General features: G+C 38.0%; 3 protein-coding genes across 16 annotated transcripts in view; 2 read left to right on the top strand and 1 right to left on the bottom strand.

Annotated features, from left to right (window-relative positions):
• Positions 1-1246: 1246 nt before the first annotated feature.
• pigp (phosphatidylinositol glycan anchor biosynthesis, class P) lies at positions 1247-2944 on the bottom strand. The gene is made up of 5 exons (XM_030121495.1): positions 2873-2944; positions 2505-2589; positions 2205-2277; positions 1995-2113; positions 1247-1446 (listed from the first exon to the last, which is right to left on the bottom strand). The coding sequence occupies exons 2-5, from the start codon at positions 2584-2586 to the stop codon at positions 1316-1318; spliced, it is 405 nt and encodes a 134-aa protein (XP_029977355.1). The 5' UTR covers positions 2587-2589; positions 2873-2944; the 3' UTR covers positions 1247-1315.
• Positions 2945-3178: 234 nt separating this feature from the next.
• Positions 3179-11654, top strand: rexo4 (REX4 homolog, 3'-5' exonuclease). The gene is made up of 9 exons (XM_030122477.1): positions 3179-3235; positions 3435-3682; positions 3766-4073; positions 4161-4307; positions 5840-6033; positions 6167-6255; positions 6872-6946; positions 7814-7888; positions 10500-11654. The coding sequence occupies exons 1-9, from the start codon at positions 3190-3192 to the stop codon at positions 10656-10658; spliced, it is 1341 nt and encodes a 446-aa protein (XP_029978337.1). The 5' UTR covers positions 3179-3189; the 3' UTR covers positions 10659-11654.
• Positions 11655-21388: 9734 nt separating this feature from the next.
• The window catches only part of LOC115439258 (potassium voltage-gated channel subfamily C member 1-like), a 61602-nt gene continuing 55943 nt past the window's right edge, over positions 21389-27047 (top strand). For 9 of the 14 annotated variants that reach the window (XM_030163072.1, XM_030163067.1, XM_030163074.1 and 6 more), the window contains exon 1: positions 21390-22006. The gene's annotated coding sequence lies outside the window, so the exon portion shown is untranslated. Of the gene's footprint in view, positions 22007-27047 lie in introns of all 14 variants that reach the window. The other 5 variants (XM_030163064.1, XM_030163065.1, XM_030163062.1 and 2 more) reach the window with 1 other exon arrangement.

Below are 27047 nucleotides of genomic sequence, written 5' to 3' on the forward strand. Positions count from 1 at the left end.
CTTCACTACATTTTTTGCTGTTATAGTTCTTTTTTATATCAGTGTTTTTATTTAACAATCAGCCTTTATCTGTTGATTCAATTTTATGTGATGAACGATAACTAGCGTCAGCTTTCCTCCTTTAGTAATTTCATTATTTTTTGTGAATCCAATTCTCCTTCTGTTTACAGCTATCAGACACTTAATGTTTGTGAAATATTTATTCAGAAACTGCGCAAAACCATTATCTTCTTTAAACATTGCAGTTACATTAAGGAAGGGCATATTACATATATGTGGTCCAGTGCAGTGGTATGTTTTATGTGGGAATATGATTATTACAGGGAATTAGATTAATCTACTGTTTGTTAATGGGTAACTCCACGTTTTGAGTAAAAAAACAGCATTAGGTTCAGTGGTAGGTTTAGAGCAGGATAATATCAAACTTTCTTGCATAACATCCTTGGTAGCTTTGTCAAATCAAAACATGGATTATATAAATTACATGAAATTATGTGGTGACAGAAAACCCACAAATTCATGTTTAAGACCAAATGCTGACTTGTTAAGTTCTGGTACTTACACATTTAAGACAATGCAAAGGATCTGCCTTCACTGTTATAATGTATTTATACTAGAATGTGTGATTCAATGTGTGCGCTACTCTGATAATTGTAATGTCATCCAAAATAGTCCATGTTTTTACAATGTAAAGGGTTTGCATATTACTCACAATGATACAAGCCTCCCTTTTTTGACATTACAACAGCCTCATTCAGACTTTCATGACTGAATAACTTCTTTTTAATTCCTATCTCTTCTGGCTTTAATAATTCAAAACAAATTAAACTTAAACTACTATACACTATGCCAGTTGACATAAACATGTAATTCTACAGAGAAAAATAAAAATACATCAAGTAACCATTCAAACCTTTTCCTGAATTGTGGCTCTAAGTGCTGTGGTTGTAAAATCAAACAGATGTATCTTCTGATTTTCTACTATTGCTTCAACTTCATTAGTCCGTTTCTGGACATTTCACAGAGTAAAATTAACTAAACCACTCCAACACCCAGGATCTGCTGCAGAGACACAGTGGACACCAAGTTTAGAATCCCAAAATTTAAAACACACCATCATGTATGAGACATGTTTTTTTTATTTGATATAACATTGTTGTAAAAAACAGTTTTGAGTTATCATACAGAGAATAAATATATACATGAAAAAATGAAACAACCCTAAATAAATATATTTATTAAATAAAAAAAAGCCAAACTAGAACACCATGATAAATCACCAGCAGGTATAAATGTATCTTTTCTTCACCCAAAATCACTTTCTTTTTGTTGTAGCTTGGGGAGACAAATAGAACATTTTATTGACTTCACTAATGGAAACATCTTTCAGTCTGGGTATTCCTCCCTTCTGGCAGACATCTGTGCTCTGGCTTTGAGCAAACACATCTATGAAGAAAAAAAGTCAAAGTAATTAAGGCAAGAATGTCTGAGGGATGTTGTAAGTACATATTAAAAAAAACCCCAACCCAAACCAAACAAACAAAAAAAAAAACAAAACCTTTTTAAAATTAAAATCTTAATGTTTAGATAGATCTGTTTCAGACTACACTTCCACATGACACAAGGCAGCAAAGGTCCAAAACTATTCTGTTTACACTTGCTTACACTGTCTACACCAGCTAGTGTATGAGTGTGTGTGTGTGTGTGTGTGAATGGGTGAATGTGAGGAATTGTAAAGTGCTTTGGGCACCATGAAGGTGTAGAAAATATGCTATATAAGTTCAGTCTGTTTACCATTTAAGGAAACTACAAATACTAAAATACTACTAAATAATAGTAAAAAAAAAAAAAAAAAAAGAAACAAGAATGCAATTAGAGAAACTAATTATCAAACAAGCTGGCAGTTAATTTAATAACTGAAAATAAACTGATTATTTGATTGGTCATTGCAGCTCTATAGTTATGCCAATAATATTACACAAATAGAATTTCACCTGTGATGTTGTCTACAGAGTCCAGTGGAGCCGTGTTGTTCATGTTCACTCCAAACAGAACCAAAACAAAGACCACTAATGCCACCAGCAGATAGATTGGCACTGCAAGGGCCCAATATCTAAAGACAAAAACATTTCACATAATAAATAATGATACTCCTAATGTGGGACATAGATTTCCTGATGACTACAGTCTGGTAAACTACTCACTTTTGGGGCCAGTAAGTGAGCCCAACTGCATGAAGCCACTCCTCTGGTACGAATGCCCACAGACAGTACAGAACTGTGAAGAGATAAGAGGACAAACATATCGAAGACTTCATAAAAGCAGCTACTGTCATTACTTGCATCATTTAATCTGACAGTGTATGGAATGTTGACTCTCAGTGATCTTGTTCATATTTATCAGTGAATCTAAATAACACAGTGTCTTTGAACTTCTATGGTTTGTAAAAGTGTGACCTGTTCTGGATGTACACTGAGAGAATGAAATGTGAATATATGACTTACAGAAACCAAACTGAGAGCCAAGGTACAGAACAAAACCATAGATGGCCCTCTCAGGCAGAGGTGAGGGAGTGTTTTCCACCATAACCTGAAACCACAACAACAAAATGAAATGATTAAGGAATGATTACCTGACTAATATTAAATTATGTTTAAGGTATTTCCAGTCAAGCTAACATTACCGCAATATTCAATCTACTGCAGATTTGAGCTAACCTAGCTTAGCTAATAATGCGCCTGACTAAACTGAGCTTCAGAATTGCACTCGTTAAAGTGTACATTTCCAAGAAATAAGAAATAATGCGGACCTAGTATAATAGTATAAAATAACTATGTAAAAATGAATATTTCTATAAAATCGTGCTGTTTACCGTATGTAAATACTCTAGGACTGGTACACATCAACACTATCGGCGATCAACTACCTCGCCTTCATTATGTCCGATGGGATATCATGCACGATGGGAAACCTTTGGTAACATTATTGTTCCTTAATTAGAATAAAAGCAAAACATACGCATTTATATTTCTTTAAATACATTATATAAATTAAAGTATGGGTAATAATATTTTCTAGGTAATCTTTGGATTACTAGGCGTTACAACGAACTAATTACGCTAATAAACAATGTAAGGCTGTAGCCGGACACATTTCATTGTTACACAGTTGGGAAATACAGATTTCAGCATGGTTTTCAGAGCAGCTCAAGTTTGCCACTGGTCGACTTTCTCAGCAGCTCAGGAAAATCTTCGAATAATTGTCTCTACTGCTATTGTGCCGTGAATTTTACGTAAGGAATTATATTTTGGCGAGACAGCATTTATGTGTTACATGTTACGTGTTTAACTTTATCTGGTAAACGAGCTCTGGTCCGGCGTGGCTGAGGAGGGATAACGTCACTGGACGCATTTAACAGAAAATATATACTATTTCAGGTAAGGTGGCCGTCATGTCAAAAGTTAAAGGGAAGAAAACTGAGTCTTCATCACACACTATACAGCCCAAACCCACCGAGGAAAACAATACAGCAAAAAAGAAAAAGAAATTCAGGAAAAAGGAAAAGTTTCAAAAGACAAAGCCTGAAACCAAACCAAATGACAAAGTAAAACCTAAAAATAAACAGACATTACCACCGGTAGATACCCAGCAGTTCTCTACAAACTGGAAATCATTACAAGAGGTAAGAGTGACATCTGCTTGTGTATCATAACTTTACATGTCATCACTGTGTTATTGAAAACTGTTTATGATATTGAAAAACAGGTGTTAAAGGCCACCCAGCCAGAGAAGAAGCAACCAGTGAAGACAGAGCATCACAATGGCACGCCACCTGCTAAACAGTCTACGAAAAATATATCTAAGAACAGTGGTGGACCCAGGTATAAAGATACAGAGAAAACTGATAAGACTGTTTGTGACAACGCTGCCTCTAAAAACTCCCATCTGAATGAGAAGAGCTCATCCTCATCTTCCACGGCTCCAAAAAGGAAAAAGGACAGTGAGAAGAAGTCAAGCAGTGACCAAGAAGCTAAGAAAAAGAAACCGACTGTCGAAAAAACCAAACCTACAGAGTAAGTATATAGTAGAAAACCGGTCAGTCAGTACTGGCTGCTCCTTCTGGTAAAACGTACATGATTTGATGTTCTTTACTGTTGCAGAGAGGACATTTGGTTTGATGATGTAGATCCTGATGATATCGAGGCAACGGTGGGAACTGAGGCAGCGGAGATCATGAGGAAGAAGCAAGGTATAAAGAAGAACAATGATGTGGAGAGCGTACTGGTCAAGGAGAGAGCTTTTGCGGGGTAAGTCCTGTTGATGTGTTGAATTGTTTTAAAATATAACCATAAGTTTACAATGGAGTTTCAGAAAATTTCATTACACATTTGCAGAGCATTTGCACTTGTCATTCTGTTTATTATCTTTAGTATTAACATATAAAAAGATGTGTGATAAAGTCTGAGATAGTTGGTCTTTTTCCAGAATTTTTATATTTGTGGGAATTAATTTTAGTCTGCCAACACACTATAGGTAGTTAAGGCAGAACCACCACTGCCACTTTTTTTGTGATAAATTTGTGTTACCCAGTTAAATGCTCTTAACCCCTTAAAAATAGGTTTTTAGTCACTTTCTTTATGTGGGTTCCAAGTATTATTTGATATTCAAAACTCTTCAAAAAGACAGCAAAGTGAAGTTGCGTATAACAACACAACACCAAAACCACCATCAAATCAACACTATTTATCACTCACTGACTAAAGGATAAAATTAATTATTTACACACATCTGCATTATGGTATCATCAAGTTTTTTTTCACACAAAAAGTCACTTGTTTTGACACTTGGTCAAAATAACACTGTGTCTTATAATCTTCACATGCTGCCTCAGTTAATTTACATTACAACAGCCACAGTAAAACTACAGATCACCTCTGTTTTCTGGATGGTTTGTGTTGTCAATACCTGCACCTGCACATCTGTTTGGAATTGTCCAAACAAGATGAGAACTGTCACAGTTTAGTCTGAAGTGTGGATGAACAACTGATGAACTTAGCAAAGATAATAACATCACATAATAACGTTATACCTTCATAAGCCTCATAATCAAACTCAACTGTGTAGAAGAAATGCTGTGATTTCATCATCAAACTCCATTCTTTTCATTTATAGCTGTGTTTAGCTGTGAAAACAACAACATTACTTCTAACTTTTTTCACAGAGTCACTTTATTTGACTCTAAAAGATGTTTCCTCGCATTTCTCATCCCATCTGGTCACTTTACAATGCTTTGGTCAAAGGCCCTCTGATGTTAGTTTTCCTCATAATGGGAGACCAACAGTGACTCATTACTCCCTCTAGTGGTCGCATAAATCTGTCAGTCCTATGGGGTGATTATACTGTGTTCGTAGCTCCACAATCCAACACACTGGTGTCTTTGACGTTATTTGAGAATTCTTTATTCTAAACCTTGTAATGATACTTTATGGTCATTTATTATTTAGAAACAGAAATATAGTCCCTTTAACCACCAAAAGCCATTTCCTGACTTTTAAATGTATCTTGGCATTTCTCTATATTAACTATATAAGTAAAGGTCTTTTTAATCCCTTTTTAAGCTTTATGTGTGTAATGTTCTATACAGGAAAAACATCTTTTGTACACAGCCTAAGAATGGCCTTGTTTTATGATATGCACAAAAATTCCTTTAAATTTTAAGAATATGTCATCTTCATACCTACACTGTAAGAAATCTGTAACATTACAAACATCATTAATATGCAGTGTGAGAACAGTGACTGACTGTCATCTTGTGTCTTGTGTCTAATCGCTGTCGTAGCCTCACCAGAGCTGTGGCCATTGACTGTGAGATGGTGGGAGTCGGTCCTGATGGAGAAGACAGCATCTTGGCGCGTGTGTCTCTTGTGAACCAGTTTGGGAAATGCATCTATGACAAATATGTGAAACCCACAGAAAAAGTGACCGACTACAGAACGGCCGTCAGTGGCATCCGGCCACATGACATCAAAGACGGTGAGTCATAAATACATTTTAAAGAAACACTATCACAATGTTGAAAACCTGAAATCAGATACAGCTGAAAATGAACTACTTTAAAATGATCTTTTTGTGCTGCTCATTTGTCTCGTCTGGTGGAAAACTGTAGGAGAGGATCTACGGACGGTGCAGAGAGAAGTCGCTGAGATCCTTCAGGGGAGAATAGTGGTTGGACACGCTATTCACAATGATTTAAAGGTAGGTTTGATGTGGGGAAGTCCAAATCAGTCTAGTCTGTCATGTTATAAATCACTAATTGCACTGTCAGTTGCTTTTTGTAATAATCTGCCTGATTTTGTAATACAATATGTAAAAAAATAATAGTAAAAAATCTTTGTATTTTGTGATAATGTTGGAGTTGTAGTTTTCATAATCCAATTGTAATAACACAGCATATATGAAAATGATGTTTTCATCTTTGGTTGTTAGATTTAAAAAAATAATAATAATAATTAACCATTGCAAATAATAAATTAACTAAACTGAAGCTAACATAGTTGAATGAACAAGATATTTTCTTTAAATATTTATCTTGGAAATTCAGTCCAACTTGAGGACCTCATGTAAAAAGTTTATCTGTGGTTTCTATCTGGATCGACTTCTGCACTGGTCCTTTGACAGATCTACCCATAAGCTTTAACTTATTCAAAATGCAGCTGCTAGTACTGATGAAACTGCAACTACTACTTTCTAAAGTATAGACTCTTTATTCCTATTTCTATTACAAAACGTAGGTGTTGTTTCCTAATGCTATAAAAAAATTCTTCCATTTTACAAATATGACGTTACAGCCCATGTACAACTTCTGTTTCAGATTCTACTTTTGGATCATCCCAAAAAGAAAATCCGTGATACCCAGAAGTATAAACCCTTTAGGAAAATTGCAAAGGTAAAGATGAAACCTCACATTCAAGACACATCGGATACGTTCACACTGCCAGCCTTAGTGCTCAATTTGGATTCATTTCTCTTATATCATTTTTTGTTTGGTTGCATTTTTTACCCTCGGCCCTCGCTGCAGGGTATTGTTCATCATCCATCTGTCCATCCGCACGTGCAAAAACTTTGTTGTGAACTGAAGGCCGAGGGTTTTCAAGGGCAGATATGTTATGTTTTTTAAATGTGACCAGAATCATATTCCGGTACGAAATGAGTCATATGAAGAGTTAGAAGTTTTCAGATTGTTTCCTGAAGTAAATGTTAATCCCAAAAATAAAGTATTGATTTTTCAGTGCACCGTAACACGGTCCCTGTCAGTCTGTAACCATTATTGATGTTACTACACATATTTGAGATTACTATTAGTATTATTACTGTTACTTTATTATATTTTATAGTGCTTGGACTCTGTTTTTATTACCTTCTTCTTCTTGTTCTCTTTCTTCTTCTTCTTCTGTGACTCCCTTCAGCCTACATCTGTAATGAATGTTAATCTAAAATGATGTAAAACTCAAAAGAATTCTGTCAGTTCAGACTGAGGCTCTTTTGCAAAAGCTCTGATCTGTATTTTATTTCCACACATAGAGGTGAACAGATCAGATTCTGTGTGATGTGTCCTGTTTACTTAATCATAAAAAAGAAATCACACACATGACTGATTTCAACCCCTTTTTCCTGCATTGTGGACTTAACCTAAGTAGCTGAACAGTTTCATGAGACTCCAAAATGGCCTCCACCCTTTAAAGGTGCCAAAGGGTCCCAAACCCAGTCCTGAAAACCAGTGTAGTGTTAAATGTGAACATTTTTGTGTTTTCAGAGCAGTCGACCTGCACTGAGAGTGCTCTGCAGAGAAGTGCTCAACATTAAGGTCCAACAGGGTGAACACTCTTCCGTAAGTCATCAATACACAAACCAAAGATATATTAAGTTTATTGAAGTAATAGTAATAATTATGTTTTTATCTCACCGGCTGCTATTGTGAAAGTACTGTGTCGTCTTCTTTAGCAATTTCTTCAAACATCTTCTCTGACAAAACTACTGGTTGGATTCATTAATCTTCATTAATTACCTCCGCCAGGAGGTATTGTGATCGCTTTGCTTTGTGCGTGTGTGTGTGTGTGTTTGTTTGTTTGTTAGCAAGATAACTCAAAAAGTTATGAACGGATTTTCATGAAATTTTCAGGAAATGTTGATACTGGCACAAGTAAGAAATGATTACATTTTGGTGGTGATCGGGGGTGAAGGCAGATCTGTCTTGGCGGAGGTCTGCGCTCTCCGAGTGCTTTTCTTGTTTTTATATGAAGCCTCCTTGGGACAATTTCTACAAAGTTTGTTTAAAGCAGTGTATGACTTTCATTACAAATTTATTTTCAAATTTGTAAAACCCGAGTAATAGCCTAATTATCACTGATCCATTAGTCTTTCCATGCTTCGAACAACTTCGAAGATTACTCCATCATAAACACAGTCCACTTGTTTACATACCAAACTGAAACGTCACTCAGGCCTTTTCGGAAATTTTGATGTGGAGTGCATTGTGGGAATGGGAATTGCATGCAGCGACCAAGCAAAAGGGGTTTCTCACAGATTCGGCAAGAAAACAAGCCAGATCGCTACAATGTAAAATTATCCAGTCCACCAGGGTTGTTTTAAAGAACGAGTATAGTCGGTGGATGGAGTTGAAGGTAACATTTGGGTTCAGCACTCACAAACAGACAATGACATTACTGCTGCATGGAATTCCCATTCCCACAATGCACTTCGCGACATAATTTCCGAAAAGGCCTGAATGATGTTTCGGTTTGTTATGTAAATAAGCAGACTGTGTTTATGATGGAGTCATCTTCGAAGTTGTTCACTGTGAGGGAAGTGATTCAGGTGTGTAAGCACGGAAAGACTAATAGATTAATGATAATAAGGTTATCACTCAGGTTTTACAAATTTGAAAAAAAAATTGTGATGAAAGCCATACGCTGCTTTGAAGTTTTGAGAAATTTTGATGTGTGAATTTTTACAAATTTTTCAAGTATTAAAAATTTGCCATTACTTTTAATGTGCCATGTTTTAATGGCTTATAACATGGAACTGGTTACAGATATCAATATAGTGACTATTGAGCACTGATAGGAAGTCATATATGGACTTTCATTTGGGTCCATGATCTTTGATCTTGAGTGACCTTGAAGGGTCAAACTCAAGATCACCAATGTCTAGATTTCAACAATGTTCTCTGAAACTACTGGTCAGATTCATTTCAAATTTTATATGTAACTTCCTTATGACGATGTCTACAAAATGTATTCACAGTTTTGACAAATTTAGATTTTTGCTGAATTTTTTAAATATTCAGAATTTGCCTTTACTTGTAATGGTCCATATTTTGATGGCTGATAAAATGGAAATGGTTAGAGATTAGGGATGCACCAATACCACTTTTTTCCAGACCGAGTACGAGTACTTAGATTTGAGTACTTGCCGATACTGAGTACTAATACGAGTGCTTAATAATCCCATTCCAGTTCTTAGTTCCTTTTGTAAATGTGCTTTATTGTCATTGTCATTAGTCTGACTGGAACAAGGTGCTGCTACTGACATTTAATGTGTTGGAATGAGCGTTTCTCAATTAATGCACCAGGGGGCGCCACTCTGAATTAACCATACTAGACAAATACCACGAGGAAGAGTAAAGTTTTTTGAGAAGAAGAAGAAAAAAGTCAGTAATAAACATGGAGGTGACAGAGGTAACACTAATGTGATACTAATGTTGCAGTGTTTTCACTAGTAAGGTTTAAAAGCTTAGCTTCAGCAGGAAGAGAAAAGAGAAATGAGTGATAAGTTTCGTTTTCACTTCCGCTGATGGTGGTCTGCACTGATCCGTACTCCCGCTGGTATTCTCTGTCTGGGTACGCATCCACCAGCACCTGGAAAAGGATGGAATGTACGCAGAGGACTGACAGAACGCTGTGTCCGTATCTGTCTGTGTCTTTAACGTTACTTGCAGTCAGCGTTACTTTTATCACCATCATTTATTTTGAAAAATCTCCACACTCTTCACACTCCCCACACATTATTCCACCGCCGTGTACCTGCTGCACTGAACTGTGAATGTCACATGGCCGTAAGTGGTATCGGTGCATTTGTATCGGATTATTTTTATGAGTACGAATACGAGTACACACACGGAGTATCGGAGCCGATGCCCGATACTCGTATCGGAATCAGTGCATCCCTATTAGAGATATCAATGTAGTTACTGTTGAGCACTGATAGGAAGTCATATACTGTATCCCCCAGTGAAAGTACTGCCCACTTCTATTGAAAGATTGATCCCCTGCATCAGGACCACAGGACTCTAACACAGCAGCAGAACTTGACAACCTCACAAATTCAAGTTATTGATTCTTGATAGTACATGCCAGTGAGATACAGGGACACTGGTCCTATTTTTTTGAGATTCCTGTGAGTTGTGTCTCTCACCTTTATTCCCGTCCATTGTTTTTCAGGTCCAAGATGCTCAGGCCACAATGAGGCTGTACACATTGGTGAAAAAAAAGTGGGAAGCAGAGATTAAAGGAAGCCAAAAGAACAAAGACTCACACAACAGGAGTGAGAGAAAGCCCATGTCTGCCAAAAACAAGGGCAAGAATCTCCTGGGATTATGATTCCAAACCAATCTGCCAGAGGACAGATCATTGGTGGATCAGAACAGACCTGACTGAAATGATCAGAAGTTTGGGTTTGTTTGCAGAAAACAAAGACAGTCAAGTAACAGATGTTTGAGCACTCATGACACTATGAAAGTGCAGCAGGCTTTTGTCTTTCTCTGCTTTCTGTGAAGTGAGGAAAACAGTCCACCAGCAAGACAAATGAAAATCAGAGGGTTATAATAACATTTTTTTGTCCCGAATCATTCAGACAGGGAATTTAAGGATGTTTTTACTGGTCTGTTAATGTGATCACAAGGCCAGGAGTCTTCTGTCTGAATATCTTGAGACGACAGAGGCAGGTGTTGAAATGCTGCCCGGTCCAAGCTGAAAATCCTGATTTTTCAAGGAAATGAATGCAATGTGCTCCTGAGAGCCCCAAATATCTCATCACTATGTTTTCAGAGATTTTATAAATATTGTGTTTTGACCTTTACTCGTTCATTTCCAGCTTCATTCTGGGTTGCCTTAAAATGTGAACTAAAACATACATGAAAATAGTTTTAGTGCTCATAGAGCTACAGTATATTCTACTTAACTGTTCTGAAATATCCAATAAAAGTACATCTTTGAAGCTTCTTCGCAAACAAATTAGCTGTTGTGTTTCACTGTGGATTTAGACTCTGTGTGCCCAGGTTATGTCACTGTGATTTAGTGCTTGTGTTAGTTTTAAAAATGTGCCAGAAACCCGCACCCTCCTCTGAAACTCTAAATTATGTTTTGACGTTATGGGGCTCAGTCATGCTGAAGACCTTGGGCAGATGAGCTATTTTTTTGTCTCTTGTGCGCCCACTGAAACATGCCAGGAGAGGAACATATACCTTTGTTATAGGAGGAAAATTTTACTTTTTTCCCTGTTTATACTTAAAAGTGTGTTGTATGTTTTGCTCTTTTTGCAAAGGGGCCATGTTTGATGACTTTATCAATAGAACATCTGAGTAAATGTTAAGATTTGAATATGATTTCAAACACATTCATCATTATTTTACATAAAGTTCACATATATCAGTGTTTTTTTTTCCCTGTTGTAAATGTGGGTCTTTTACGTCAGCTATGGAACTGAAGAAAAGGGATGTGAGCTCCTTGTGTGCCAGCGGTTTGTCAGTATGATTTGCTGCCCAGAAGCTGATGCACAGTGTGCCCTACATTGCTGAAATGAAGCCGACGACGCCCTTGGTCTACACACTGGATGCTCTAAATTAGTCTCTACATGGATCTTTAATTCACTCACGCAACACGTCAGGCAGCAGACGTCCAGAGCAACCTCATGGAAAATTTCACTCCCCTTTGACAAAACACAGCCAAAGCAATGTTTTCTAGGTTCCTCTGCAGTTTTTTTTTTTGTGCTGCTGTGTTATAGTTGTGGAGCAGAGGGAGAAGTGATCTATCACTGGGCTTCCCACAGGCACTTTGACGTTGTGCTCCTCCTAGTGGTTAAATGTCACACTGATAAACAGGCAACCACAACATAAACACTAACATTGATTTTAGATTGGCATTTTTACTCTATAATCACAGATGTTCTTTGGGAAAAAAACAAAAAGATACATTGTTTCTTTAAAATGTATTTGAGATATTTTGTTTTTCTAAGCGTTTTTTTTTTTTTTTTCACTGATGTTAAATGAAAATTCAGAATCAGAATTTGTCATTGCATGGCAGTACAATGAGATTAAAAGCTTAACGTAACAATGGACAATTAAAATGTGACCACATAAAACAAGTGTTCAGAGAACGCAAACCTCCGCCAAGCACCCCGAACGGTGTGCATGTGTGGATTGACTATTTCTTTTTAAATTAAACAGTTTCAAGGTTGTTCCATACAGCAGAAAAAGTTGAAGCTTGGTACCAGTCATGTGTATGTCAAATTAGATTAAATTCCAATCAATATTTGTTGAGTTATAATGAAAAATGTGTGGTAAATGGGATTTTCAATGTTAAATTGAAATGTTGCCCTGCGATGAACTGGCGACTTGTCCAGGGTGTACCCCGCCTTCGCCCCTATGTAGCTGGGATAGGCTCCAAGCGACCCCCGGGACCCTAGTGAGGATAAAGCGGGTTCAGATAATGAATGAATGAATGAAATTGAAATGTCCACAGAGTCCACATTCCACAGTGGATGTGGACAATTTTGTGCCAGATACAAGATATTGTTATAAGCTATGGGTGGATCAAATTGGAGGCTAATCGGAGTCGTTTTGAATTTTTTATGAGTTTTCGAAAATTGCTCAATGATGAGAGATAGGAAAATTTGAGATTTTGTGACCTTGCTGTGACCTTGAACTTTGGCCTATTTGGCCCATAATTTAATGGGCTGGTACCAGGGCCTAGGCCTATCTGTGGGTACAATTTGGTAAAGATGGTTGGAATAGTTTTCCCATAAAGTTGCTAACAAACAAACAAACACATAAAGCAAAGTGATCACAATACTTCCTGGCGGAGGTAATAACAGTAACAACAGACAATACAGTAATAATAAACAATTTGAGGGAAGTAAAGGAACAGCAGAAAGTGCAGAGAAACAAAATTTGCTTTATTTGTATGACTGTAATAGACAACAATGGCAAAATATCATCCTACAATAGTAAAATATAACAATAAAACAAATACTAATATAATTTGAAATACTCAAGCTGGTGCTTTTTTTTTTTTTTTTTTTTTAAAAAAAGCATGTCATTACTCAAAAATCTTACATAACCTACTGAAGAAACATTTGTTTTCTGAGGTCATTGCATGGAAATTTCATTTATCTTATGGCTGAACAAAGGGGGGTGGGAGAGAAACACACATGAGATGAAGATTTTAACAAAAAAAAAAAACAGAGCATACACAACAAACCCAAACCGATTGGAGGCCAAGCAGAGGGAAGATCCAACTGCCATGTGTTAGGATGCGTCCGCCCTTTTGAGCTTCATCTTCCTCACAGCTCAGCTCTGTACAGTCGGCCGAGCGATCCTGCCTGGAGAGGGTCATCACAGAAACTTATAAAGCAACACAGTGGTGCAGTGTTGCAGTCACCATTCATCAAACACTCCATCCATCTACTCACTCCCATTCCTCATATATACAGTGTGATGGGAAGCAGAACAGTCTATTCAATTACAGATTGATGGCAAATATTATTTTTGCCTAAATGAGGCTAAAATCTGATTACATTTGATGTTTCAAGTTCCATATTTTAGTGCCTTTCATTAATTTTCAGTTCTGTTTTATGATTACATACAAGTATAACATAGCACTGCATCTTAAAACTCTATAAATACATATATTAAAACACATTTGGAGCATGGAGCATCATGTTTTACATTTCTGTTTATTTACATTAATTGATTTAATGCAGAATACAACACCTAAATGACAGTGCATGATGAAGTTGGAGGTTTCTTCTTAGCTCCAGTGCTAAATGACATGACACAGTGAAACAGGACTGCATCAACTCATATAACAAACCTCATGATGAGATTGCAGACATTACTGCCGCAGCTAACATGGCACTTGGTTCGTAATTCAATAAAGTGTAGCATTACAGTCTTCCATACTACTGCACATTGTTTCTGAGTAGAGTCAATATTGACATTTGGTGTGTGGTCTGCTGGTTTTCAAGCACAGGACACACACACACACACACACACACACACATACACACACATCTGCAGAGCTTGATTTGTGTGTCTTACTCAGTTTTCAAGACCTTCGGCTGCAACATAAAATCATTTCCAGGCCTGAAGATAGCCCCACGTTTCCTCAGTGACATTTTTCATTCCTGTACAACGCGTGAGGCACCAAATCAGTGGACAGCGGTTTTCAATTAGCAATGGACAGCGTCAATAAAGATTATTGAACAACGAGTTTTTCATTGTCATTCTTCCCATCAAGCGTAGTAATCCTCTCCACAGTCTCCATCTGTGCAAATCTATTGTATCATTTACTTGTATACATACAAACTGAATGTCCACTCACACAATAATGATAACATTTGATGTAAATTATGATGAAATGATGTGACAACATGATGGGCCTATATTTTTCCTCTGTCAGTTTTGTGTTGACCACAGACCTTCCTCTGGTCTGCTGCTCGCTGCTTCCTTATGCATGAGCTACACTATGCTGCCGCCAAGAGACTAACTGTGGATGTGTCTGTGTTGACTAATGCTCACTCTTAGGAAGAACAAAGTTGAGCATTCAGTATTTATGCAGGTTGATGAAGAAACACTGTCAGCTACTTTCTGAGAATAACTTTGGACTCATTTGCTCTGGTCTGGTGATTCAGGGGGTGAATACGCTTTGAGTTAGATGCAAGGAATGCTGCTTTTATGAAAGATGATTGGGGTTGTTATTAAACTTAATGCACATGTGTTTACTCTTATGCAGCTGTACATTAATTTAATACTTCTCTAATACCTAGAGAGGAGATTGTGCTTTATTTTCCTTTAATGTGTTTAACTATGAATGCTCTGAATGGGTAAAATAATAGTGCAGATGTGTGCTGTTAGGGCGCCTGTTTTGCTGTTTTACAACAACCTAAATTATCTCAGAATTCTTGAGAACAACCCATGCATAAATCTTGTATTTGACTAGTCCTAGATGATGCTGCAGGTCTTCAGGGGGTTGTAAACGGGTGGGGAGGGAAATAGTGCCAAATAGAGTTGTGCAGTGTGTCCTGGGGGTGTAAAATATAACCCTAAACCTTTCAGTTACTGGTCAGATCCATGATGTGTGATTATTATTCTATATAATTTTTCATATTATACATAAAAAAAATATCTTTACACTGCATAAAATATCTCGGTATTTAAATTTTAATGTGCCTTCTGTCCAGTGTGACTTTGAATAAAAAGGGTGAGGTTCAGCTAACACAACTGAAAGCTTTTTAATGCCATAATTATTGTAAAACTGGATTTCCAAGGGAAATTAAAGGGTTTGTGAGTTATAAGGTCTTCAGGATAATGGTGCAGTAGTTCAGTGTTATGCAATGAATCCTGAAGGAAACTGGGGAATTACACACAAATCTGAATATGTGAATGTATAATCATTAACCAACTTCATTTCTTCTGTGTGCGTATTTACAAACATCCCTTTAACAGTGTTAAATGGTTAATAATGTCCATTGTTTTCCTTCTAAGTGCATCCCCAACCCCATCTTTCTGCTTCTCCTTTACTCATCCTTCTGTCCTCACTTTGCTCAAGAGAAAACGTTCTGTGGTCGAAGGAAGAAGCAATGCTACAGGCACCTAAGCAATAGCCTTTTGGCCTTTTACTCCTGTTGTAATTTTTATGAGGTGATGTTGCACTCACTCTAAGTTTCCTGTCGATTAAGTGCATCAGCAAAATTGCTGGTCATCGTGCTTCTGCTGAAATTTGGCTCAGGCCTCCTGTGGACTAATATAATGAAACAAAAACAGGGTTTTCAGGGCTTGAAAGAAAGTCTTTCTGATATCCAAAGAAGAATCCCAATCTGTTGTTTTTTTTTTTTTTTTTGCATTAAAGGACTTGCATTAAATGAGTGACAAAACCTCTTTATCTCCCACACTTAAGAGTAAAAAAAGGGGCTGTGTTTGATGACTTTATTGATAAAACATCTAGATACAGGATTTTGACATAATTATTGATCATTATTTTACTTTAATTTCACATATATCATAATATTCTTTTTTTTTTTTTTTGCGTTTTAAATGTGGGTGTTTAACCTGAGCTGTGGAAATGATTTGGGATCTTTATGTACAAGCAGTTGGGCAATATATAAAAGAGAAGCATCTGAAAAAGAATCCTAACATGTTGTTTCTTGTTATTACTCGATTAATTATTAAGTCTATAAAAACTGTGGTAAAGTTTCTTAATCTCCTAGTCTTCAAAGTGAAAAGAGGGGCCATGCTTGACAACCGTATTAATAAAACATCTCAGTACAAAATAACATTTTAACATAATTCTAATCACATTTATCATTATTTTACATGAAAATAACATATATTGGAAAGGTTATAATGGGGGATAAATTTTCTTGTGTGACGGCGGAATGTTAATGTGAAACAGAGGCATTCTAACGATCGAAACAGAATCCTAATCTGTAGTTTCTTTTAATTAATTGATTGCTTATTAAGTCTGTAAAAATTGTGAACAAGCCTCCTAACTTTCTTAGTCTTCTTATTAACCCATAAAGACCCAAACATCCACCACTGACCAAAAACATCTAATCTAAACAGTATAAAACCTGCTGATCCACTAATCTTATCAATCCATGTAAATAACTGATGTAAAATATAGTTTGTCATCTTTTCATGGTCATCAGATATGACCCATTTGGATGTTCAGAGGCTCTGTGGTTACCATGGAAACACCTTCATCTTCTACAAGATTGAGTTACCCGTAAAACCAATAGAGTTTGGTCAATGACAGGGATGGAAACACTTGTTTTAGCATTCAGTTATTGATATCTTTGCTGAAAAAGTGATCTTTTTCTTCAGTTTTCTCTGTTTTGATATAACAACCATTGAATTTACTTTGAGTTTTCAAGAACATCTAAATTAAATATAGGAAAATACATGATATACAGTGAAACATGCAAAATACAGAGGATTTTATTACAATAAATGGTGATAAATTACTTAAGAAAGGTTAAATAGAGAGAAATATTCATTTGGGAACTGCCACACAATTAGCACTGGGTCTTTATGGGTTAAAAAGAGGGGCTATGTTTGATGAGTTTAATAATAAAACAGAACATTTAAACATAATTTTAATAACATTGATTGTTGATTATTTTACACCAAATTCACTTTCACAAGTTACAATATTTTTTGTTGTGTTATAAATGTGGTTTCTTTGCTTCAACCTCAGCTGAAGAAATGTAGACCTTGTATGTCCTTGTATGTCATTTCATCAGATTCAAAGTAAAAAGAGGGCCATGTTTGATGACCATATTAATAAATCATCTAAATAATACAATTTTAGCACATGCATCATTATTTTACTCCAAGTTGATTAATTAATGTGCAAATATTGTGAAAGAGCTTCTTAACTATTCATCAGATTAAAGTAAGTAGTCTTACTCTGAGTCAGAGGGATGACTGTATTAATAAAACACCAGTATAGTAGGAATTTAGCATCATTTTAATCACATCATCATTATTTGACTCTGTGTTATTTCTTTTTGTCAAGATTGACATGTAAATATTGTGAAAAAGACTCTTTAGCTCCTATTCTTCAGAGTAAAAACAGGGGTCATGTCACATCCATCCAGGGGTCACATCCATCATTATTTTACTCCAACTAGGCAAGGCAAGGCAAGGCAAGTTTATTTGTATAGCACATTTCAGCAACAAGGCAATTCAAGGTGCTTCACACAGGACATTGAAATAAAAAAAAAAAAAAAAAAGATAAAAGAAACATGTAAAAGGTGATTAAAAACAGCAAGTAAGAAACAACACATAAAACTAGATCAATTAATGTGCAAATATTGTGAAAGAGCTTTTTAACTATTCTTCAGAGTAAAGTAAGTAGTCTTACTCTGAGTCAGAAGGATGACTGTATTAATAAAATATCAAAATAATAGGATTTTAGCATAATTTTAATCACATCCATCATTATTTGACTCCATGTTGCTTCTTTTTTTATGATGAAGATTGACATGTAAATATTGTGAAAAAGATTAAGCTCCTATTCTTCAGAGCAAAAATAGGGGTCATGTTTGATTAATTTACTATTAAAACAAAAAAATAATAAGATTTAAGTATAATTTCAATCACATCCATCATTGTTTTACTCAAAACTGATTGATTAATGTGCAAATATTGTGAAAGAGCTTCTTAACTATTCTTCAGAGTAAGGTAAGTAGTCTTACTCTGAGTCAGAGGGATGACTGTATTAATAAAATATCAAAATAACAGGATTTTAGCATAATTTCCACCACATCCATCATTATTTGACTCTGTATTATTTCTTTTTGTAAAGACTGACATGTAAATATTGTGAAAAAGATTCTTGAGTTCCTATTCTTCAGAGTGAAAACAGGGGTCATGTTTGATGAATTTACTATTAAAACAACAAATAATAAGATTTAAGCATAATTTCAATCACATCCATCATTTTTTTTTACTCCAACTTGATCAATTAATGTGCAAATATTGTGAAAGAGGTTTTTAACTATTCTTCAAAGTGAAGTAAGTAGTCTTACTCTAAGTCAGAGGGATGACTGTATTAATAAAACATCAGAATAGTAGGATTTTGGCATCATTTTAATCACATCTATCATTTGTTTTTATAAAGGTTGACATGTTTGTGAAAAAGATTCTTAACCTCATGTTCTTCAGAGCAAAAACAGGTGTCCTTTTTGATGACTTTAATATTACAACAACAAATAATTAAATCTAAGCATAATTTCAGTCACACCTATCATTCTTTCACAGCTGTTTCTATTTATTAATCTGCTGGCTATTTACTGGAGGATATTTCAAGTGTTTCAGGTTAGAGCACTGGTGTCAAACATGCAGCTCGGGGGCCAAATCCAGCCCGCCAGAGGGTCCAGTCTGGCCCTTGGGATGAATTTGTGAAATGCAAAAATGACACTGAAGATATTTCAATCCTTCAGGTTCCACATTCAGACCAATTCCATCTCCTGTGGGTCAGACCAGTAAAATACTACCATAATAACATAGAAATAATGACAACTCCAAATTTTTCTCTTTGTAAATGTAAATATTTTCATGTATTTACACTAAAACAAAGTATAATTTCGCAAGAAATGTGAATAACCTGAACAAATATGAACAATCTGAAATGTCTTAAAAGACGTAAGTACAATCTGAACAAGATTCCACCTGTTACTGAATGTTTGAAGTATTTGTAGATCCACTGTGATCTGTAAGTTGTAATGTACATGTGTAAATGATAAACTGAGGCAGAATATTGTTAAAATTACACTTATTTTTTTCAGTTTGTTCATGTTATTCACATCTTTTGAAAGGATAGTTTCTAGATGTAAACCTTTTCATAATGTAAATGTACTTTTTGGAGTTGACATTATTTATATATTATTATTATGTTATTATTTTACTGGTTCAGCCCACGTTAGATCAAATTTAGTTGAATTTGGCCCCTGAACTAAAATGAGTTTGACACCCCTGAGTTAGAGCAGTGTTTTTCAAACTGTGGGGCAGGCCCCCCCGGGGGGGGTGCAAAGGCTTTCCAGGGGGGTCATGGGATCATTCCTGGGTGTTTTGTTTTTTTTCTTCAGGTTAGAACATGTATCAGGTGGAACTAATGTTTTAGCGCTGGAGCACCCTGCACTCATTTTAGGGATGTACAACAAACAAATCTACTGCCAGAGTGATCTGTCACTAGACTAGACCAAGAGTTTAGATTTGAGAATGGACAAGGACTGGACTGGAAAAAAATGTGCAATGTTTCTGGTTTTGCACAGTTTGTACAGATTGCACTTTAATGTTCTGAGATGTGCAACGGAAACAGGCTCATTGCAGCCACTGATATTGTTAAAATGTTCATCTTTGTTACCAAAATTTGTTTGTTGTTCTACAAAAAATTTACCATATTGTCATAGTTGTAAGATAATTACACATTTCCTATTTTTAATTGGAAAAATAATGTCTCAGGGAGCAGTTTTGTTGAGGTCATTTATATTGTTCAATCAAAAATCGAAGTTATTTTAAATTTGCACAACAAATTATTCAAGGAAAAGCAAAAAGTATTCTAACGATATTGATGTTTCTTTCAATAAAAGTTATAATTGCACTACAGGTACAATGTTGCTGGGGTTGAGGGGGGCTTGGAGATTTTTCGTGCTCAAAAGGAGGGCCCGACAGAAAAAGACTGAAAACCACTGGGTTAGAGGAAGGGGGCAAGTGTTATCTGAAGGGTCATTTGTTAGATTTCTCTTAGGAAAATTGATCTTTCTATCAAATATTTTGGTAGAAAACAAAGAAGCACATACTTCATCATACAAGAATATTTTTTTCAACTAATCTATGACTTGTTGCAGCCCTATTCTTGTTTCTATTGACAGGGCTGTGCCTTAATACCTAAAGCCAATTGATTTTAATGATTTTTGCATCTTTTCTAGAAGTCTCTGAGGCGGTTCCATCAAACTGGTGTTTATCATTATCATCATGGGTCGTATTCGTGCAGATTGTGTCTTCTAACCCACCTGCTCCTCTGCTATACCACATGACTGCTGATGTCAGCCAAGGCAGAGAGAGAGAGAGAGAGAGAGAGAGAGAGAGAGAGAGAGAGAGAGAGAGAGAGAGAGAGAGAGAGAGAGAGAGAGAGAGAGAGAGAGAGAGGGGACTGGGAACCTGTAGACAAAATGGTGTGCGTCCGTCCAGCACAGTGAGCATGTGTGGGCTATGTAGGCTAAGTGGGGAAGAGAGAGAGAGAGACAGAGAGAGACAGAGAGAGAGAGAGAGAAGGGGAGAGAGGGAGAAGAAGGATGGAGGGAGGGAAGGAAGGAAGGAGGGAAGGAGGGAGGGGGGATGAGGAAAAAAAATAAAGAGAAAAAGAGATGCAATTAAACACATGACAATAAATCAGCACATGCGTCCAAGCATCTGCGTGTATTTTATGGCATGTGTATTTATGAAGTTCAGCAGCCATATGAGAAATTAGCCTCTGTATTCACCGGGGTCCTCCCACCCCTCTGTCTTGTTCTCTAATCCGCCCACATGTATCGTCTGAGGAAAAAAATAGTGCAGAAGGTGACGCTCCTCCAAAGGAACAGAGAGAGGCTGAGAGAGGGAAAGGCAAAGAGAGAGGTGTCTACAGGCTGCATCTCCATTGAAACATTTTGGAAAAAAAAAGAGGGGAGACAGGAGGAAGAGCGTGAATGGTAGCTACACCCTGCGCCTGGAAGCGTAGAGACACTGTAACAAAGGCTGGCAATTATTTTTGGCAATAACAAAGAGGTGGGAGAAGGGGGCTCTGAAATCGAGGGAAATAGCAAAGGAAAAAAGAAAAAAAGAAAAAAAAAAGAAAAGAAAAAAAAAAGTGCCAGATTTCAGGGGGACTTCTGCTTCATTTCATCCGAAAAGACTCATCCCTTGCCATCATCAGCATGACCATAAGCTATAAGTAACATTCGGCAATAACGGTGTCAAAACGAGATTTTCAGCAACAGACGCGCGCTATCCTATTCTGATTTATTATAATCGGGGGGAAAAAGATCAACTGAATGCCTGCGAGAAACTGGATTACTCTCTGAATTCATAAGAAAAGAGCGATCTAACAAAGAAAACTACATTTTGATTGATCTTTAAAGCTTGATGTGCGTGTTTCCTCGCGCACTCGAAACGAACCTGAACCAAGTGAGTATTAACCGTGTTTGTGTATATGTCTGTATTTATTTATGATTTTTTTGGTGGCTTTCTTCTTCTGCGTTTATCCGTCTACAATAGTAACCGATCATTTATTTGGCTACCAAAATAAAAAATAAAAATAAAAAAAAGGAGAAGAAAAGATACTGTGTCTAACCTACATTCAACAAGTATCGTTTTTTTCCCACAATAACTGTGACATTTTCCTGTAGCCTCTGGACTGAATTTATGTTTTGATAAAAAAAAAAAATCAGGTGGATGTGCCAAAAAAGAAAAATTGCTCAAATTTGCAATCTTTTATTGTATTTTAATAATATGTGGAGCTGCTCTAATAAAAATGCAATGCACTCTTATTAGTCATATTCTAACTCTCCTCTGATATGACGTCCAGAATTTCATTTTTATAAAACCTAACATCCTTATTGCACAAATGGTGGGTGTTTCCCCATCTACACCACTAGATCAGAGCAGTTTCATGCCTCTGAGAGGGATGAGTGTGTGTGCATTCCTCTCGGCATCATTTCCTGTCTGTCTGCATGAGTAACTGTTTCCATGTGTGTTCTGCTTCGTGCATTTGTGTGCATGCTTTTTTGTTTTATTTGCATGTACGTCCTGTAGGTGTTCGTCTGTGTCCACATGTATGTATGTGTGTGTGTGTGTGTGTGTGTGTGTGTGTGTGTCTGCGTGGCTTGGCAGCAGTGGGTAAGTGTCAAGGCCTGAGATGGAGGTTGTTTGATAAGGCAACCATAGGCTATAGGAGGAGGACGAGAGGGCTGACACACACATACACAAACACACTAACACATGAGGGAGAGGAGGGGAAGGTGTGAAGAAGAGATAGGGAGAAAGGGGGGGGGGGCAGTGAAGTGGAACAACAGGAAGCATATAGCATCACTGAGATCTCATCCAGGAAGTCTATGGGGGCTGTTCAGTGTCTAGACGTGGTCTTCTTTCTCTAAACCCCCACCTATCACCACCACGTCACCTATACTGTGTCAACTTGCTCCATCCGCATTCCCCTGCATTACACTGAAAGTCTCTAGTTTCATAACGCCTCTTCTTTCACTTTCCAGCGCATGCCTTGCTTTTCCGCCAACTGGCTCCAACGTGCTCTTCCCCTAATGGGAACTCTGCCTCTCTTCCTCCATTTGCTCTTGCTACTCACCCCCCCCCCCATCTCAATCCTGCATTATAAATCTACAGCTGGTGCTATTTTTAGAACCTAGGGTAACCCAGAAAACACCCCTTCGATTTTAACAAAAAAAAAAAGCCTCCCCACCGGAGACAGTGGCATACTGTCAGTGGATGTGATTGGTAGAGTTCTGATGGGGCTCGAAAAGAGGGCGCTGCTGTTTAAGTAGGGGGGGAATAAATCTATTTTGAGGCTGTGATTGAATTACGCATCTGTCGTGTCCTGGGTTGTGTGTTCTTGCCTCTGACCCTTCCTCTCTCCTTGGCTGTAATGGTTTCTGTCTTGTCTCACGTCTCTGTACCGCCCTCAGCGCTGAGAACTTTCCACTGTCCTTCAACTCATTTATTACCTGTTTGAGCTGACCTAGCCTTTTGAAACCCCCCTGTACTTCAACTCTTTGACCTTGAGCCTCACCTAAAGCTACTCTTTCATCCTCTGCATCTTCTCATTTGATTTCTCCACTCTACAACCCAACTTCTCTCTGTCCTCCAGTGAGTCTAATCTCACTCCTCCTCTATGTCTAATTGGTGGCTAGTTCACAGGTCAGGCGTCTGTGTAGTAATACCTCTTCCCTTGTACCGTTTGTCTGTCTGGCCTCTGTACAACGATATTGCACCGCTGGATCATAATGGACCTAATCATCCAGGAAGGGCAGTATCATTAATTGGGAGCAGACGGGTTTAAATGACCGAAGAGCAACCTGGTCTGTGTGGAGGTTAAAGCTATTTGCTTGTAATGTAAATTCTCCAAGAACCAGAGTTTAATGTTGAATTGTCCCAAGCTTGGCTCTCATTCATCTCTGTCCAAAAATAGAGCTCCTTCCTGACATGACACACTATCCACTAGCTGTTTTTTTTCCAGCACTGAGTGCTGTTTCAGGATTTTTCTGACCTCTCCTAGCCCAATCACAGCTCCTCATTTTGATTATCACTGCCACTCTTCTCACAAGACATCCTTATGTTATCTAGTGAAATCTCACCCTATCCAATAAATCTCAGCGTTTACTCTCCTGTGGGCAAGAAGGATTTTAGTCATGGACACTGACTGAGCTTTCAGGGCTCTATTACAAGCTTCATTTCTGCTAGTCTATTCCTGAAAATGGCCTTATGTATTAATCATCCACCAACCTGCTAAAAGCAGAAAACCAGGAGAGCATAAGTCTTTTTCTTGGTGTCTCATGAAAAAAGCTAGCTGGAGGGGGATCATAGAAAAGAAAAGTAGCATCTAAGAGGTGATTGACCAATATACACCAGGATCAAGACCCCCCCGAGGGGCTGTTGGTACTGCAGCACGCGTGGATTGTTCAGAGAAGGCATAGCCCCCGGAGATCTCAATGCTGGTGTCACTGAGTAGATTGGCCATTTCCTTTCTGCTTGCTTAATTGATTGGTTATTTAATTCATGTTGTGGGAATTGGCCACTGGTGAGCTTTATTATGATGAGAAATGCCCCCACCTCACCCCATCCCAGAGTACATTTGCTGTCCAGAGCTACTGACTCATTCTATGGCCTTATTGTCTGTTTTTCTCTGTATATGCACTCATTTTTTGGTCTTTTTTTTCCCAGATCCATTCATGCAGTTCCTATCATATTCATTCTTCCAACCCTTTCTGACTCATACACCACCTACCCCTCAGCTATATCCCCAGGTATACACCTTATTTTGGTTTTTAGAGTTACAACATGAGGTGCAATGACGATCAGAGGGGGGAAAGGACACTGTGTGGTGTGACACTGCACTAAAAGGGGAGGTGACCGCAGTGCTTTCACCGTACTGCAGTGCCTTACTTTCTCCTGTTGGGGTCTCCTCAACACAACACTGGGGAGTGTGTGTGTCTGATAGAAGAGGAGAGGAGGAAAGGGAGATAAGGTAGAGAGATGAGGGGGAGAGGGATGAGGAGAGGAGGGGAAGGAGGAAAACGGAGGAGAGAGGGAGGGAGGGAAACGATATGGATGGAACAGCATGAAGCCTTGTGGTTACATCCTTTGATGAGGTAGCGGGTGGCAAAAAAATGGCTGCGCACCAGAAACACATACGTAATTCGTACTCTCTCTCTCTCTCACACACACTCACACACACATACACAAACATACATTACACACTTCTCTGCAGAGCCCCCTTTTCCCCAGTGGTACATTTACCATTCAGCTCAGCTGTATGTTTGTGCTACATCCCTACACTTGTTTTTCTTCCACTCTTTCTCTGCATCTTCAGCTTCCCTTGCTCTCATTTGCAGACCTTTTCCAACCCCATTCCTCCTTTTTTTCTGTCCCTTCAGGTGCTGTCCTGAACTGCAGCTTTTTGTGCTGCAAGATCTTTTTAATCCCCCCTCCCTACTACTCTCCTCTGCACCTCCTTAACCTTACCTACCTTTCCCCCTCTACTCTATGTTCATTTCTCTCCAACTCCCCTCATTCTCCATTCCATCTATCCCTTCTCCCCCTCTGCGATTGGTAAAGGTTTTTGCTTTTTCTGCCAAGTGCTAGGTCTGTTCCGCATAGTCAGCACTCCTCCAAATTCTTCCCTGCCTTCTCTCCATCTCTCTCCATCTCTCTCTGTCTCTCTGTCTTTCTCTCTCTCTCTCTCTCTCTCTCTCTCTCTCTCTCTCCAGTGTGCACTCTCCTCCCCTCCCCCCGGTTACTGCTGCTGGTACCTCACAGTCAATGCATCCCATAATCCCGTGCTCCCTCCCCCTCTTGCTGCAGTGTTTCTGCTAATATATATTAGCGTCAGTGCAGCCTTGTTGCACAAGCGTTTTCTCTCTCAAACCCATTATTTGTGTCAGTCCATGGCAGAAATCATCTTTTCTCACTTAGCTTCATGATGACTAAGCCCTGTTTTGACCCCCAAAAGTGTTTTAATTGTACGCTTTTTGTTGCAGCCAGGTGAGTGTGTGTGTCAATGCGTCTCCCTCCCTCTCTCCTCTCTTGTCTCATGTGTGTTTGTGTGCAGTGGTGAGGTAGTAGTAGCAGAGTGGCGCAGGACATGGTGGCCAAGGCAGGAAATGCTGCAGGAGAGAGAAAGTGAGGTGTGTGTGTGGGGGGGGATCAGTCCTCCTCTCTGCTCCTCTGCCCCCCCCACTCAAGCTTCTTGCTCAGTTTTTATCTTCATCCTTATGTCTACAATCTCAAAAACACTTCCTCTAGGCTTTCACTCTCACCTCTATGCTTTTGTCTCGAGTTTCTTCTTCCATTTTACACCCGATGCTCACCTTCTTTAGCTTCAGTCCCCCCTCCATACCGCTCATGCTCTCTGGCGCTTTTTTTAAGCAACTGCACTGCTGTCAGTGATCAAAGTGCTGAGGCTTAAAGAAATGTGCCTGCCTCCCCTGTAAAGCTGCAGCCCTCAAACTGCAGATACTGTCCAGCAAATCCAACTAAAAACAATTTACTTATTAAAGCTGTTCCTAATATGTAAAAAAAAATTAACCTCAAAATGTTAGTTGTACCGAAGAAATGAGAGGATCTCAGCTGCACCCTATCCCAAATTAACCTCCAAATTAATTTCAAAGCATGAGAGGATACTTAAGTAAAATCAATAAACTCCTCTAACACATGACTCTGGGGGAACAAAAGGCATTTAACCACAGTTACAGACTTGTGGCTGTCTGTGTATTAAAAATTCAGCACTTCACCAATAAGCAACAACTGCAGTTATGCAGCTGAAGTCAGAGAATGGAGTTACAAAGTGAAGTTAAAACAAACAAAAAAAAAAAAGTCATCTCAGCGGTGAAAGTTTGACAGTGGAATGAAAATGCAGCCTCTGTGAAGTTTGGGATGCTGATGGAGGGAGCCTCTGTCCCAGAGAGCGCCGCTGTCCATGGTGCTGAAACATAATCCA

Source organism: Sphaeramia orbicularis, chromosome 19 (genome assembly GCF_902148855.1).
Source record: "Sphaeramia orbicularis chromosome 19, fSphaOr1.1, whole genome shotgun sequence".
In the NCBI taxonomy this organism is placed as follows: Eukaryota; Metazoa; Chordata; class Actinopteri; order Kurtiformes; family Apogonidae; genus Sphaeramia; species Sphaeramia orbicularis.

Coding starts and splice junctions, on each gene's coding strand:
- pigp (XM_030121495.1), bottom strand. CDS start 2,586: ATGGTGGAAAACACTCCCTCACCTCTGCCTGAGAGGGCCATCTATGGT. Junction 2,114..2,204: donor CTCACTTACTGGCCCCAAAA/GTGAGTAGTTTA, acceptor TTTTGTCTTTAG/ATATTGGGCCCTTGCAGTGC. Junction 1,447..1,994: donor CTCTGTAGACAACATCACAG/GTGAAATTCTAT, acceptor TTTTCTTCATAG/ATGTGTTTGCTCAAAGCCAG.
- rexo4 (XM_030122477.1), top strand. CDS start 3,190: ATGGTTTTCAGAGCAGCTCAAGTTTGCCACTGGTCGACTTTCTCAG. Junction 6,034..6,166: donor GCCACATGACATCAAAGACG/GTGAGTCATAAA, acceptor GGAAAACTGTAG/GAGAGGATCTACGGACGGTG. Junction 6,256..6,871: donor CTATTCACAATGATTTAAAG/GTAGGTTTGATG, acceptor CTTCTGTTTCAG/ATTCTACTTTTGGATCATCC.